The following is a 17,532-nucleotide window of genomic DNA, read 5'->3' on the forward strand; positions in this document are numbered from 1 at the left end:
GTAATATTCCATTGTATATATGTGCCACATCTTCTTTGTCCATTCATCTGTTGATGGACATTTAGGTTGCTTCCATGTCCTGTTTATTGTAAATAGTGCTGCAATGAACATTGTGGTACATGACTCTTTTTGAATTATGGTTTTCTCAGGGTATATGCCCAGTTGTGGGATTGCTGGGTCATATGTTAGCTCTATTTTTAGTTTTTTAAGGAAACTCCATACTGTTCTCCATAGTGGCTGTATCAATTTACATTCACACCAACAATGCAAGAGTGTTCCCTTTTCTCCACACCCTCTCCAGCATTTATTTTTTGTAGATGTTTTGATAATGGCCTTTCTGACTGGTGTGAGGTGATACCTCACTGTAGCTTTGATTTGCATTTCTCTAATGATTAGTGCTGTTGAGCATCTTTTCATCTGTTTGTTGGCAATCTGTATATCTTCTTGGGAGAAATGTCTGTTGAGGTCTTCTGCCCATTTTTGGATTGGGTTGTTTGTTTTTTTGATATTGAGCTGCATGGGCTGCTTGTATATTTTGGAGCTTAATCCTTTGTCAGTTGCTTCGTTTGCAAATATTTTCTCCCATTCTGAGGGTTGTCTTTTCGTCTTGTTTATGGTTTGCTTTGCTGTGCAAAAGCTTTTAAGTTCCTTAGGTCCTATTTGTTTATTTTTGTTTTTATTTCCGTTTCTCTAGGAGGTGGGTCAAAAAGGATCTTGCTATGATTTGTATCATAGAGTGTTCTGCCTGTGTTTTCCTCTAAGAGTTTTATAGTGTCTGGCCTTACATGTAGGTCTTTAATCCATTTTGAGTTTATTTTTGTGTATGGTGTTAAGGAGTGTTCTAGTTTCGTTCTTTTACATGTAGCTGTCCAGTTTTCCTAGCACCACTTATTGAATAGGCTGTCTTTTCTCCACTGTATATTCTCGCCTCCTTTATCAAAGATAAGGTGACCATATGTGTGTGGGTTTATCTCTGGGCTTTCTATCCCATTCCATTGATCTATATTTTTGTTTTTGTATCAGTACCATACTGTCTTGATTACTGTAGCTTTGCAGTGTAGTCTGAAGTCCAGGAGCCTGATGCCTCCAGCTCCATTTTTCTTTCTCAAGATTGCTTTGGCTATTCAGGGTCTTTTGTGTTTCCATACAAATTGTGAAACTTTTTGTTCTACTTCTGTGAAGAATGTCATTGGTTGTTTGATACGGATTGCATTGAACTGTAGATTGCTTTGGGTAGTATAGTCATTTTCACAATGTTGATTCTTCCAGTCCAAGAACATTGTATATCTCTCCATCTGTTTGTATCATCTTTAATTTCTTTCATCAGTGTCTTATAGTTTTCTGCATACAGGTCTTTTGTCTCCTTGGGTAGGTTTATTCCTAGGTATTTTATTCTTTTTGTTGCACTGGTAAATGGGAGTGTGTTTCCTTAATTTCTCTCTCAGATTTTTCATCATTAATGTATAGGAATGCAAGAGATTTCTGTGCATTAATTTTGAATCTTGCTACTTTACCAAATTCATTGATTAGCTCTAGTAGTTTTCTGGTAGCATCTTTAGGATTCTCTATGTATAGTATCATGTCATCTGCAAACAGTCAATCCAGTCATCTCTTGATGGGCACTTGGGTTTCTGGCATGTCCTAGCTATTATAAATAGTGCTGCTATGAACATTGGGGTGCATGTATCTTTTCCATTTAGCGTTTTCATTTTTTCCAGATAGATACCCAGGAGTGGAATTTCTGGATCATATGGTAGTTCTATTTTTAGTATTTTTAGGAACCTTCTTACTGTTTTCCACAGTGGCTGCACCAATTTACATTACTTTTAACAGTGTAAAAGGGTTTCCCTTTTCTCCATACCCTTGCCAACATTTGTTATTTGTAGGCCTTTTTGATGATAGCCATTCTGACAGGAGTGAGGTCATATCTCGTTGTTTTGATTTTCATTTCTCTCATAATTAGAATTGCTGAGTATCTTTTCATGTGCCTGTTGGCCATCTGTATGTCTTCTTTGGAGAAGTGTCTATTCAGATGTTCTGCCCATTTTTTGATGGGGTTGTTTGTTTTTCGATATTGAGTTTGTGAGCTTTTTGTATCTTTCAGATATTAACCCCTTTTCGGTTGCATTATTTGCAAATATTTTCTCCCATCCCATACGTTGTTTTTTCATTTTGTTGATCGTTTCCTTTGCTGTACAAAAGCTTTTAAGTTTAATTAAGTTGCATTTGTTTATTTTTGCTTTTATTTCTTTTGCCTTAGGATACTGATCTAAAAGAATATTGCTATTATAATTTATGTCAAAGAGTGTTCTGCATATTTTCTCTTCTAGGAGTTTTATGATTTCTGTTCTTACATTTAGGTCGTTAAACCATTTTGAGTTTATTTTTGTATATGGTGTGATGGAATGTTCTAATCTCATTGTTTTACATGTGACTGTCCAGTTTTCCCAGCACCACTTATTGAAGAGATGGTCTTTTCTCCATTGTGTATTGTTGTCTCCTTTTTTGTAGATTAATTGACCATAGTGCGTGGGTTTATTTCTGGGTTGTCTGTTCTATATCATTGATATATGTGTCTGCTTTTGTGTCAGTACCACACTGTTTTGATTACTGTAGCTTTTTAGTATAGTCTAATGTCTGGAAGAGTTATACCTTCAGCTTTGTTCTTTTTTTGCAAGGTCATTTTGGCAGTTTGGGGTCTTTCATGGTTCCATACGAATTTTATGATTGTTTGTAGCTCTGTAAAAAATGTTCTGGTATTTTGATAAAGATTGAATTAAATTTGTAGATTGCTTTGGATAGAATGGCCATTTTAACAATATTAATTCTTCCAATCCAAGAGCACAGGATATGTTTCCACTTCTTTATATCAGCTTCAATTTCCTTCATCATTGTTTTATCATTTTCAGAGTGTATGTCTTTCACCTCCTTGGTTAGGTTTATTCCTAGGTATTTTATTATTTTTGATGTGATTTTAAAGAGAGGTTTTTTTTACTTTCTGTTTCTGATATTTCATTATTAGTTTTTAGACCACAGCGGAATTATGTATATTAATCTTGTATCCTGCTACCTCGTTGAAATCATTTATTAGTTCTAATAGTTTTCTGTGGAGACTTTAGGACTTTCACTATGGAGTATCATGTCATCTGCAAATAGTGACAGTTTTACCTTTTCACTTTCAATTTGGATAATTTTTATTTCTTTTTCTGGTCTGATAGCTGTGGCTAGGACTTTTAATACTATGTTAAGTAGAAGTGGTGAGAATGGGCATTCTTGTCATGTTCCTGAATTTAGTGGGAAGGTCTACAGCTTTTCACCAGTGAGCATTATGTTGGCTGTGGGTTTCTTGTAAATAGCCTGTATTATGTTCAGATATGTTCCCTCTGTTCCCACTTTGGCAAGAGTTTTTTATCATGAATGCATGTTGTATTTTCTCAAATGCTTTTTCTGCATCTTTTGAGATGATCATGTGGTTTTTGTCTTTCCTTTTGTTAATGTGGTGTATCACATTGATTGATTTGCATATGTCGAACCATCCTTGTGCCCCTGGAAAGAATCCAACTTAATCATGGTGTATAATCCTTTTTATGTATTGCTGGATTTGGTTCGCTAATATATTTTTGAGGACTTTTGCATCTATAGTCATCAAAGATATTGGCATGTAATTTTCTTTTTCTTGTGGCGTCTTTGTCTGGTTTTGGTATCAGGGTAATGGTGGCCTCCTAGGATGAATGTGGCAGTGCTCCCTCCTCTTCAATTTTTTTGGAATAGTTTGAGAAGGATAGGTATAAGTTCTTTATATGTTTTGGTAGAATTCCCTAGTGAAACTGCTTGGTCCTGGACTTGTTTGCAGGGAGTTATTTTATTTCAGATTCTATTTCACTTCTAGTGATTGTTCATTCAAATTGTCTGTTTCTTCTTGACTCAGTCTTGGCAGGATGTATGTTTCTAGAAATTTGTCCATTTCTTCTAGGTTGTCCAATTTGTTGGCATATAACTGTACATAGTATTCTCTTATGATTTTTTGTATTTCTGTGATATCAGTTGTTATTACTCCTCTTTGATGTCTTAATTTGTTTATTTGGGTCCTCTCTTTTCTTCTTGGTGCCTCGATAGAGGTTTGTCAATTTTGTTTATCCTTTTAAAAAACCAGCTCTTGGTTTTATTGACCTTTTCTATTGTCTTTTTGATCTCTATTTTATTTCCTCTGTGATCTTTATTATTTCCTTCCTTCTTCTGACTTTGGCTTTGTTTATTCTTTTTCTAATTCTTGCGGGTGGTAGGTTAGGTTGTTTATTTGAGATTTTTCTTGTTTCTTGAGGAAGGCCTGTATCACTATGAACTTCCTTCTTAGAACTGCTTTTTCTACATCCCAAAGATTTTGTAAAGTCGTGTTTTCATTTTTATTTGTCTCAAGGTATTTTCTGATTTCTTCTTTGATTACATCATTGACCCATTGGGTTTTTAATATCAGGTTGTTTACTCTCCACGTGTTTGTTCTTTTCACTTTTTTTTTTTTCTGTGGTTGATTCCTAGTTTCAGACCGTTGTGGTCAGAAAAGGTGCTTGATATAATTTTTACCTCTAAATTTGTTGGGACTTGTTTTGTGTTCCAGTATGTGGTCTATCATAGAGAACATTTCTTGTGTGCTTGAAAAGAATGTGTATTCTGCTTTTGGGGGGGTATGCAGTAGACATTGATTAAATCCAACTCTATTGTGTCATTTAGGACCTTATTGCCATATTGATTTTCTGTCTGCATGATTTGTCCATTGATGTCAGTGGGGTGTTAAAGTCTCCTACTGTTATTGTATTATTGTCAGTTTCTCCCTTTATATCTGTTAGTATTTGCTTTATATATTTAGGTCCTCCTGTTATAGGGTGCTTATGTTAATGAGTGTAATATTCTCCTCTTATATTGATCTCTTTATTATTATATAATGTCCTTGTTTGTCTTTTGTTATAGCCTTTGTTTTAAAGTCTATTTTGTCTGATACACATATTGTTACCCCACTTTCTTGTCATTTTCATTTATATGAAATAGCTTTCTTTCATCCCCTCACTTTCAGTCTGTATGTCTCTCTAGCCCTGAAGTGTGTCTTTTGGTAGGCAACATATTGAAGGGATTTTTTTTTTAATCCAATCAACCACCCTATGCCCTTTTTTAAAAAAATTAATTTGCTTACTTATTTATTTATGGCTGTGTTGTGTCTTCATTGCTGCATGCGGGCATTCTCTAGTTGCAGCGAGTGGCTACTCTTCATTGTGATGCATGAGCTTCTCATTGCAGTGGCTTCTCTTGTCGTGGAGCATGGGCTCCAGTAGTTGTGACGCACAGGCTCAGTAGTTGTGGCTCATGGTTTCTAGAGCACAGGCTCAGTAGTTGTGGTGCATGGGATTAGTTGCTCCACAGCATGTGGGATCTTCCTGGACCAGAGCTCGAACCCGTGTCCCCTGCATTGGCAGGCGGATTGTTAACCACTGAGCCACCAGGGAAGTCCCCACCCTATGTCTTTTGATTGGAGTGTTTATTCCCCTGACATTTACAGTAATTATTGATAGGTAAGTACTTATTGCCATCTTATTACTTGTTTTCCAGTTGTTTTTGTAGTTCTTCTCTGTTCATTTCTTCTTTTTGTTTCTCCCATTGTGGTTTGATGATTTTCTTTAGTAGTATGCTTGGTTTCCTTTCTTTTTATTTTTTGTATATCTTTTGTAAATTTTTGATTTCTGGTTACAATGGGGTTCATATATGTGATCCATAATTATATGTACTTCATTTAAACTGATAGTCATTTCAGTTGAAACACATTCTAAAAGATATGCATTTTTTACTCCCCTCCCCCGTATTTTGTGTTTTTGATGTCATACTTTACATCTTAATGCTTATCCCTTAACTGTTTATTGTAGTCAGAGTTTCTTTTACAATTTTTGTCTTTTAATCTACTTATTTAAGTAATCTTCAATCCTTAATATATATCTGTCTTTTCTAGTGGGATTTACCTTTCCTATAGATTCTTACTTCGCTTCCATTTAGAAAAGATCCTTCAGGATTTATTTTAGGGTAGATCTGGTATTGCTGAATTCTTTTAGTTTTTGCTTGTCTGAAAAGTTCTCTCTCCTTTTGTTCTAAATGATAATATTGCTCCATAGGGTCTCCTAGGTTGCAGAGTTTTCCCTTTCAGCACTTTGAATATATCATGCCACTCCCTTCTGGCCTGCAACGTTCCTACAGGGAGATCAACTGATAGCCTTATGGGGATTCCCTACTTTATGACTCTTTCTTTTTCTCTTGCTGCTTTTAGAATTCTCTCTTTAACTTTTGTTGTTTTAATTATGATATATTTTAGTGTGGGTGTGTTTGGGTTTATCTTGTTTTCAAATCTCTGTGCCTCTTGTGCCTAGATACCTGATTCCTTCTTTCAGTTTGGGAAATTTTACAGCCATAATTTCTTCAAATACATTTTCAATACCTTCCTCTTTATCTTTTCCTTCTGGAACTCCTAGAATGTGAATATTGGTACATTTCATGCTATCCCAGAGATGCCATATGTTACTTTCACTTTTCTTTTTTTATTTGCCTTTCTGACTGCTGTTCTGATTGGATGATTTCCATTATTTTATCTTCCAGATCGTGCATGCGTTCTTCTGTGTCATTTAGTTTGCCATTTGTTCCTTCTAGGGTGTTCAGGGTGTTTTTTATTTCAGATATTTAATTATCTATTTTCGATTGGGTTTCTTTTTTTTTTTTGGCCAAGCCACGCAGCTTGTGGGATCTTAGTTCCCACACCAGGGATTGAACCTGCGCCCTCGGCAGTGAAAGCACAGAGTTGTAACCCCTGGACCACCAGGGAATTCCCTCAATTGGGTCTTTTTTATATTTTCTAGTTCCTGTTAAGATGATCTGTGTTTAGATCGATTCTTTTCCCTAATTTAGTTAGCAATGTTTTGAACTCTTTATCTGGTAAATTATTTATTTCTATTTCATTATTTATTTTTTAAGGGGTTTTCTCTTACTCTTTCAATTAAGAGTAGTTCCTATGCGTTTTCATTTTAGTTAACTTTCTCTGTCTCTAGGAATTTTGGTGAAACAGTTATCCATTGTGGTCTTGAGGGCATGTTCTTATTTGAGAGCATCACTGTGCTGACTGCATGTTCCCAGTGCCTTTAATGAAAGGGCTGGATTTGATGTGGATGCCAGTCACATCTTTCCTCAGGGTGTGCTGGCAGCTGTCACCTTGGTAGGGCCTGTGGCTGGTGATGGAGGAGCTAAAGTCTGTGCAGAGTATGAGGTGGGACTTCTCTGCTCATTGGCTGTCATCACCCTGTCAGGGGCGGGATTTGCTCCCAAGTTGCTGGAGTAGAATCCCTGAGGGTCGGGCTAGAGCTAGCTCTGTTCCCTTTAAGTATGTGTTTTTCCTTCTCCCTGCACTGGGCCTTTGCCCCCAAAGGAGGGGAGTCCTGGAGCAAGTGGGGCCTGTGTGCTCACAGAGGTCTGATACTCTGCCTGTGTAGGCATCTACAGCTTTGTTCAGATGCAATCCGTGGTCGCATCTTTTCCCTGGCTGTGATCACCTGAGATCTAGTGTTGTACGGTAGCATGGAGTTAGTGGGGCTGGAGTGTTTGCTCAGCTTGGGCTGGCAAACTTAGCGAGGCAGTCACAGGAAATCTGGCCACCACGCTGCTGTAAGAAATCTGGGCTGCTTCTGGGGCATCTCTTGAGTAAGCACCAACGATGGCTACCGCTGCCCTATCTGGGCTACACCCCGCTCCCCCAGGTTGCCTCTGCATCCCTAAGTGAAGTCTTCTCCCAGGTCCTGGGTGCCCTAGATCCAGTGCCATGCTGTGGCGGAGAGTGAGTGGGGTGTTCTCTTTGCTTGGACTGGGGAGCATGTCAAGGTGGCAGCTTCTAGGGCAGACCTCTCTCCACCCTGCCTGGGGGCAGGCTAGCACCCAACCACTCCTCATGAGTGGAGTCTAGGCTTCTCCAGCCTTTCTGTCTGTTCCAGCAGTTCTCCAAGTGGCCAAGGGAGCTTGTCTCCTTTTCATAGCACCCCAGGACTGGGACGCCCAGTCTGTGGCTCAACCCACTCACACTCCAGGATGAATGTCTGTGCATGTGATCCCCCCTTTCCTCTGAGTTCCCTCCCATGGACACAGGTCCCAACCCAATCACTTTTCTTCCCATTCTATACAGGTACGGCATATCTTTCTTTCAGCCTTGGTTGTACAGGAGTCCTTCTACCAGTTTCCAGTTAAGTTTTCCATGAGAATTTTTCCATATGTCGATGTATTTTTTATGTGTTTGTGGGGAAAGGTGAGCTCCATTTCCTCTTACTCTGCCATCTTCCTCTCCCATCAAATTACTTTCAATTTAAATTTATGAGCTTACCTCACTGACATGCTGTATTCTTGTAAATTTTTCTTTCAACAAAACTTCCATCTGTTACTAAGTTTAACTCAGGAAAAATTTACACGGTAGTTAACTGCATTTTGCAATTTTATTATTACTTAATACAATAAGAATCACTGTATATTGAGTACCTTCTATGATAGGTCTTTTGTTTGCATTATTTTTGTAAAATTGTTTTTATTTCTTTTTTTTAAAGGAAACTTTATTTTTATTTATTTATTTATTTATTTTTGGCTGTGTTGGGTCTTTGCTGCTGCGTGCAAGCTTTCTCGAATTGCGGTGAGTGGGGGCTACTCTTCATTGTGGTGCACGGGCTTCTCATTGTGGTGTTTTCTCTTGTTGCAGAGCACGGACTCTAGGCACACAGACTTCAGTAGTTGTGGCACGTGGACTCAGTAGTTGTGGCTCATGGGCTCTAGAGTGCAGGCTCGGTAATTGTGGTGCACAGGCTTAGTTGCTCCGCGGCATGTGGGATCTTCCTGGACCAGGGCTCGAACCCGTGTCCCCTGCATTGGCAGGCAGATTCTTAACCACTGCGCCACCCGGGAAGTCCCTGTTTTTATTTATTTATAAAATATTTCTATTTTATTTCTTTATATGAGAATATTAATCATATGCAAGAATGATTATATTTTATGTGTAGAGCTTAAAGATTAATAAAACAAATACACATATATTCCACCACCCAGCTAAGAATGAGAATCTTTGACATTGCCTGTGTCTCTCTTCTTGATTGTATATATCTCTTTCCCCAAGAGGTAACTCTATTCCAAATGTTGAGTATCATTTATATGCTTTCTAAAAGTTGATTACTAAAATATTAATAAGGTCAAAGAGTTTATTTATCTTCAACCTAACTTAAGGTATTGTTAGAATTTTCTTTCTGTTTTTTCATCTCCTGGAAAAATGTTTGGCTCATAGTATATGCTCAGAAAATAATTGTTCAATTGGTGTATTGTTTTCTAAAGTAATTCTACCAATTTTCATTCCTACTAGTCTTATGCAAGAGTTCCCATTGCTCCACATTCTTTATATTTAGTCTAATTATAATGCATTTTGAGTTCTTTCTACCATCTTATTTGAAATTTTTTTTCTTTGTTCTTGTTTTTAATCCCTTTTTTACCCCATGTTTACTGTATTTTTTTGTTTGATTATGTTTGATTTTTTGCTTGGTGGTTTTTGCATTTTATTTTTCTTCTCCCCCATCTTACTTAGAAATTGTACCTTCTCTTGCTAATCTTTTAAGGATTACCTTAAAAATTTAACATTCATCTTTAACTTAGTCTAAGGTTAATCAGAATCTTTACCCTTCTTTCAAATATACAAGGTGCTTATAATACTTTAACTCTGATTAGCCTCTACCGAACTTACATGCTTCTTATTGCCCAGTATTTTAGCTTTAGTGATTCATTGTTTTTTCTGATTCACAGTCTTTCTTTGCAGTCACCTGCTATTTCAGTCACATAACCACTGAGTTTCTAATTTACTTTCTACCTAGTATTTTTATAATAATATCTTGTTCTAATTTTATTCTTGGTTCACCTTTTTTAACTTAAGAAAGGTAAACAAAATGTAGTACATACATACAATGGACTATTATTGGACCGTAAAAAGAATGAAGTTCTGATATATGCTATAACATAAACAAACCTTGAAACATTAAGCTAAGTGAAAGGAGCTAGGCACAAAAAGTTACATGATTCTATTTATATGAAATGCCCAGAATAGTCAAATCCATATAGACAGAAAATAGATTAGTGGTTGCCTGGGGCTGGCGGGATAAGGAAAAATAGCAAGTGACTGCTAATGGGTATGGGGTTTCTTTTAGGGGTGATGAAAATTTTCTAGAATTAGGTGATTGATGTACAACTATGTGAATGTACTAAAAGCCACTTAACTGTACACTAAAACAGTGAACTTTTTGTGAATTATATCTCAGTATATCTGTTATTAATAAAAAGTCACATTGGGGCTTCCCTGGTGGTGCAGTGGTTGAGAGTCTGCCTGCCAATGCAGGGGACATGGGTTCAAGCCCTGGTCTGGAAAGATCCCACATGCCGCAGAGCAACTAGGCCCGTGAGCCACAACTACTGAGCCTGTGCGTCTGGAGCTTGTGCTGCGCAACAAGAGAGGCTGAGACAGTGAGAGGCCCGTGCACCACGATGAAGAGTGGCCCCCACTTGCCGCAACTAGAGAAAGCCCTTGCACAGAAACGAAGACCCGACAGAGTCAAAAATAAATAAATACATTAATTAATTAATTTTTTTTTAAAAAGTCATATTGATATATAGAGTATGGTACCATTTATATAAAAATTAAAACTTAAAAATATTTTTTAAAACTATTCATCACATATATTTATAAAAATGTGAAGTAATGGTATAAAAGCACACTTGGGAAATATCCATGAGAAACTGCATAAAGAGAGATTGTAAGAAAGTGAAGTTATGCCAAAAAGTGGGAGAAAATATTCGTAATGCACATAACATATACAATTTTGGTATCCAGAATATATGAAGAACTCCTAGAAATAAATCAGAAAAAGATGTGTCAATACTATTCCTAGGGTAGGAAGAAATTCCTAGAATTTCTTCCTACCCCAAAGAAATTTTTACCCATGTGCTGTAGTAGATGTGTACAAGAATGTTCATTGCTGGTAAGCAGAAAACCCCAATGTTCATCTAGAGGAGGATGGATTAATAAATTGTGGCATCAAATATTAGATCAATTAAAGTGAATGTATTAATTACGATACCATATAACCACGTGGATGAATGATAAAACAATCCTGTAGGGTAAGAAGACCAAGTTTTAGAAGACTATCAGTCGCATTTTAATGAAGCTAAGAAACAGCAAAACAAAAAAACATGTTAAGGATACATAGTATGTGACAAACCATTTTAAAGTAAATAGTATGGGAATTATAATGACATAGTTCCTTAGTATTGGTTACCTCTAGTATAGTAGGATAGGAGTATGTTACATAAATCAATAGTATTAGCAATTTTGTAATTCTTAAATGGATTCATGGACGTTTTAAAACATATATTTGTTACATGTATGTTTTTAGTATATTTCAAATATATAACAAAATGCTTGGGAAGAAGTACAGAAGGGGCTTTTGCAATGTTTTGTTACATTCAAAATCTGAAGTAAATATACTTAAATACTAAGGTTTAATGTACTATTATAACAAGTTTTTAAAGCATGCAAAATATCTAAAATGTACAGAATAGAAGGCTGTTATATATTGATAATTTTTTAAAAAACATAGAATACTGTATATAGTATAATTTAATTCTTGCAAAAGATATATAATTTATTTTTTTACATATACAGGTGTTATATACATAGAAGAAATCAGGAAAATTATACACCAGTCAATTAATAGTGTTTGTCTCTGGAGGAGTGGTTCTCAAAAGCAGGCATGTGGGGACATCATCAGGGACATTTTTTGCCTCAGGGGACATTTGGCAATGTCTGGGGACATTTTGGGTTTTTACAATTGGGAGAATGCCACCAAATTAGGAATCACTAACAAAAAGTACTTCCTCAAGCTTTACATATGAAAATTTAAAACATATTGCTAAATAATTTATGTCAAAAACATTGCTGATAAACATATAAAAGAAGCTAAATCTCACTTGTAGTTAGGAGAATTCAAATTAACAAACAACATACTATTTCATATTCAACGTATTGACAAAAATTAAAGTGTGAAAACAGCAAATGCTGTTAAGAATGTAGAAAAATAGAGCTGCTTATATACTAGTGTTGTGCATAAATTGATACAACCAGTTTGGAGAGCAATTTTATAATATCTAAGAAATTTGACAGTATATATACGCTATGACTCAGCATCTCCTGTTGTAGGGGTGTACTGTAGAGAAATTTTTACACATCTATATGAGGAGATGTGTAAAATGTCTTATTATAAAAAACAGAGTGGAGTAATTATAAAAAGCCCATCAATGAGAGAATGGATAATAAATTATAATATATTCATCCAGTTAGATGCCATTTAAATTTAAAATAAGTGAAGTAGTTTTGCAGTTAACAATATCGAGCAATTGTGAAATTGTAACATTGAGGTAAAAAATAAAAATAATTTGTAAGATTATCCTTTTTTATTATACTATGCAGGTAAAATCATAAATGTACAAAATACTCTTGTATGTACTGATAAAAGAGTACATGTTATTAGGGGACAAATGTAGTAGTGGCATCAAATCATGGACAGGAAGGATATGCCAACCTTAGGATAGTGGTTCCTGCTGAGAAACAATGGAGAAAGCTTTCAACCAAGTCTATAATGTTTATTTCTTAAAATATATATATATATATAAATTTCAAACAAATACTAATGAGTATATACTTGATGATAAAAAGTAAATGGGTGTTCTTTGTATTATTCTCTTTCCTTTTATTTATTTATTTTGGTGTATTTGGAACATTTTTTATGACTGAAGGAAAAGAATATCAAAAGTTGGGCTTCCCTGGTGGCGCAGTGGTTGAGAGTCCACCTGCCGATGCAGGGGACACGGGTTTGTGCCCCGGTCCAGGAAGATCCCACATGCCACGGAGCGGCTGGGCCTGTGAGCCATGGCCGCTGAGGCTGCACATCCGGAGCCTGTGCTCCGCAACGGGAGAGGCCACAACAGTGAGAGGCCCATGTACCACAAAAAAAAAAAAAAAAAAAGAATATCAAAAGTTAAGAATCATTATTCCATGTTATGCAAGGCAATGACTGTGTAGATAGGGCAGGCAGATGATGCTTAGTTAAAATGCTCTAGAATCACTTTTGAAGGAATCTTTCCTGATGTTTTCCCTTCCTTCTGTCTCCTTTTCTCACTGTGCCCAGCCACCTATACATTGACCAGTTTGGTTTTGCCACAGTACATCCTGTACACACTTCTATTAAATTACATATTGCACTAATTACATTTATTTACATGTTATCCTCTCCCTAGAGACCATAGCTCTTTGAGGGTAGTGGCTATATCTTGTTTGTGTCCCTTTGTATAGTTTAGTGCCTAACAAATAGTAAGCACTAAATAAATACTTGGTAAATGAAGTGATGGATGACTGAACAGATTTCAAAGGAGGAAGGAATATATAAGGACAATTACTAGTATTAACCTTTACCTACATTTTAGTTTTGATGTTCTTGCCAGAATCCGATAATAGGGCATCTAGTCAGTCCTTATTCATTAGTTAAGATTAGATTTTGCTATATATAACCTGAGAACCTAAAATAACAGTGGTTTCCATTAGAAATTTATTTTTCTTACACCAAAAGGAAACCTGAAAGAAAGTAATCCAGAGTTGGCATGGAGGTTATACGTGCTTTTAAGTATCTTTCTGCTCCACCATCTTTGTTGAGGTGGCTCATGAACCAAGATGACTACTTAAATTCCAGCCATCTTTTCTTTCTTCCCTCCTTTCTTTTCCTTCCTTCTTTCATCTTTTTTTTTCTTTTAATTAAGACCAAAGAGAGAAGGAAAAAAGGGACAAGAAGTACCTACCCCACTTTTGAAAGACTTACCAGAAGTTCCCTGCAAGTTCGCTTTATGTCTCCTTGGGTAGTACATGGTCAGATGGCCTTATCAAGCTGCAGAACGGGCTGGGAAATATCTTTTAGCTGAATGACAATGTTTCTAGCTAAAGATTTTGGTTCTGTTACTAAAGAATAAGGAGAGAATGGACACTGAAATACAACTAGCAGGCTCTGAAATTTTAATTAGCTATGGGTACTAAAAAGAGAAGGTAGAGAGAAGAGGGTTCCAGAGAAAGCTTTTTAGTTTATTATTTATGTAAGCCTGCCCATAAACAAGCCAAAACTTAGAATTTTTTGTATTCCAACCAATTCCTGTCATCCTTAGTTTTGGTCTCAAATACAAGAAGATATCAACAAAATATCAGTGTTTTAGAGTGCTACTTAGAAAAATTAATGTTAAATCGGATTTATTAGGATTTCCTTGCTGTTTTTCTTCTGCCATGTCACATATTTTAAACTAAAAAATAGTTTGAATTTTGGTTCTAGGGATATGCTATTTGTCATCGGCCAAAGTGCTAGCCTTGGGGGAAAAAAATGAGGTGGTGGTAGATCAAGAAGCTAATATTTTATGGAAAATTAACCCATAAATAGTCATCAGACTTTCTTTGATCATGGTCACTGTTCCTGATATTGATTCTTTTCACTAGATTGTAAAATAAAGTTGTAATGAAAAGTTTTATTCTTTGGAGATTTGAAATATTGCTTCACATGAATCCTTTTCCTTCCAGGCTCTAAATTATCTTGGTATTCAGCCCACAAAGGAACAACACCAAGCCCTGAGACAGCAAGTGCAAGTAGACCCAAAGGGGACAGTGTCTTTTGGAGGTAATATTTAGATTCATCATGTGTTTCATCACAGAAACTTATTGTGGCCCATATTCACTGAGTGCCTCTTCTTTGGAAGGAGAGAAAGAAAAATAAAACCACATCTATTTTAAGTTCCTTAATCAGTATTCTAAAGACTCAGATAGAATTATTTGTCTTACTGGGTCAGCAGAAAGGAGACCTTTCTTAGAATCTTTCAGCTTTAAAATATCATTCAATCATATTCTTTTTTTATTTTTAATTTATTCCATAAACATTGCTTTAGTAATAACAAAAGAAACAGTACAATATATAGAGGCCCTAGTTCTGCTACTGTGAAATTCTATTTTTTTATCAGCCAGTATGATATAATAAATATTTCATTATGCTGTATAATTATTCTTATTTTTATTTTATAATTATTATTAAAGATAGCAAATTGTGAACATACTCTGTTGATATACTATAATATTAAGCTTTTCCACTATTGGGAATTTTGATGGTTTTTCATTAACTTACAATATAAATAATTCTATATTTAATATAGCTTTTTTATCTTCTTTCTCTTAGGATAAATCCCCATAAGTGGCTTAGACTTTTGATATGTATTGATAAATTGTTTTCCAGAGACATTTTACACACATATTTGTTCTGCCACTAGTAATGTTTGAATGTAACAGTTTTTTGTATTCTTTACAGCATTAAGTATTTAATTTTTTTCTTATAGAGTAGATGCAACATTGTATCATTTTAAAAGCATCTGCATTGCTAAAAGAAATTTGGGGGTTTGAAGTGATGAAAAAAGATGTATTTGTTCCCCTCTGCTCTTGAAATCATACAGTGTAATGAGAACAAGAAACAAAAATACATGTAAAACCACAATGTATAAGGACAAAGTAGATAAGGAAAATAAATGAATTAGTGAGCAGAGGCATGTAAAGTCCAAGTGTCTGAAGAGATAGGAGAATCACAACGGGAAACAAGCTGATTCCTGGAAAGGCTTAGGAATTGAAAACATTGAGTACTTAAGGCTGTGTTAAGGAGCAATTATATATGCTGTTCCCTGCCCCCTCTCAAGTAATGCACAACTACCGTCCCTTACCCTTGCAGAGGAAAATAAGTATATTCCCTTGAGAAATTAAACCAGATTGATTCTGGACCTATAGTTGCCAGCAGCTAAGGAATTTGGGGGTGTGTATGGTGAATTATCACTTACCAAACACACACAGATTACTCAGTGATATTTGCAACCATGTGTATGCTCTGTAGGCAAGAGGTTGTAAGATTCTCTCTGAAGAACCTGAACAAAGTATCATAATAGCTGACCACGTTATTGCTCTGTAGTAAAACTTACTAATTGACAAAGCGAGTTATGCACACAAAATTTCCAATTAACGATTTAGTGCCTGATTCGTCTTAAATATGAACACCAGACATTTGGAGAAATCCTCCAACATAAAATATAAAGCCCCAAAGTATCAGACAAATAGAAAAAGAGGAACTCAGAAAAAGGGAAATATTACAAGAGCAAAAAAGAACTTCACGTAAACCATAATTAGCATCTTTTAAAAAGATAAGCAAAACTAAGGCATCCACGCAATAAGAGTAGGGTACTGTAAAATAGGAACAATTAAAAGGATTACTGGAAACTAAAAATATAAGAATCAAATTTTTAAAAAAATTGAAGTTAGATGGATGAACAGGTCACACTCCATGTCTGAAGAAGCATATAGTTTGCTAGGTTGCCATCAGGCAGTGTTATATAACAAACAACAGAATATGCCTTCGAGTCACACTTCAATGGAATCTTGCTCTGCTACTTATTTGCCAAGTAGCCTTGGGAGGTTTAAGACAGTTAACTTATCTTAGCCCAAACTGTAAAATGGAGAGGATGAGAAGAACTACCGCAGGAAATTCTCAAGATGAAATCGCAAAGGGCCATGCGTAGCATATAGAGTCTGTTATAGAAACATTTCCTGCTATTATTATTATCATTATTAAACCACAGGTTCTTTCGGCTAGAAAAGCTGTAAATCATAATATTATCATATGTTTTAGAAAAAGTGCTATTCATAATAAAAGAGTTGGAGAGATAGTTATGCCTGTGACATTTATTTGCTTCATTATCGTATCTGATTTATTAACTTCAGCAAAGTTAAATGAAATGAGTGAAAACCAGTTTATCTCTTACTTCTTATGTGAACTTAAATTTATCTGTCACTTCAGTTAACACTATTTTAAGGTAATTTAAGTAAGTTAAATTGTAAGCATTAGTTATAACACATAGCTTCAGCTTCATGTAGAAAAAGGTAAGGTTTGCTTAGATGAGGTTAAATGCTGTATTCTTACTGAAATGTGTTCTATTTTAGATTTTGTCCAGGTTGCCAGAAACTTGTTTTCCTTGCATTTGGGTGAAGCAAATGTTGGTGCACATGAAATTTCCAACATATTAGATTCACAGGTAGAGTATGCCCTATAGAATTGTCTTGATTGCACTTAAATCATAAGCCTTAAATGTTATCTGTCATATATATAGGCTTTTTTTATTTTTTAAAAAAATAAATTATGCAGATGATACATGCTTTTTGGATAAATATATAAAATACATATAATCAAAAGTAAAAATTTACCTTGATCTCCTCTATCCTCCTCTCTCACTATTCCCTCATGCTATTCCCATCTTTAAATTTACCACAGAAAAGTACTCATATCGTAAGTGTAAACCCTCTGAAAGTTTACAAGCTGAACCATTCTTGTG

General features: G+C 35.5%; 1 protein-coding gene across 5 annotated transcripts in view; it reads left to right on the forward strand.

Annotated features, from left to right (window-relative positions):
• Nucleotides 1–17,532, forward strand: part of STXBP4 (syntaxin binding protein 4) — a 180,306-nt gene that overhangs the window by 43,457 nt on the left and 119,317 nt on the right. For all 5 annotated transcript variants that reach the window (XM_029211804.1, XM_029211807.1, XM_029211808.1 and 2 more), the window contains 2 exons: nucleotides 14,699–14,795; nucleotides 17,144–17,235. In XM_029211804.1, coding sequence (XP_029067637.1) covers nucleotides 14,699–14,795; nucleotides 17,144–17,235 — 189 coding nt within the window. The remainder of the gene's footprint in view (nucleotides 1–14,698; nucleotides 14,796–17,143; nucleotides 17,236–17,532) is intronic.

The sequence above is a fragment of the Monodon monoceros genome, unplaced genomic scaffold, assembly GCF_005190385.1.
Source record: "Monodon monoceros isolate NGI ecotype Baffin Bay Population unplaced genomic scaffold, NGI_Narwhal_1 Super_Scaffold_9, whole genome shotgun sequence".
NCBI lineage: Eukaryota > Metazoa > Chordata > Mammalia > Artiodactyla > Monodontidae > Monodon > Monodon monoceros.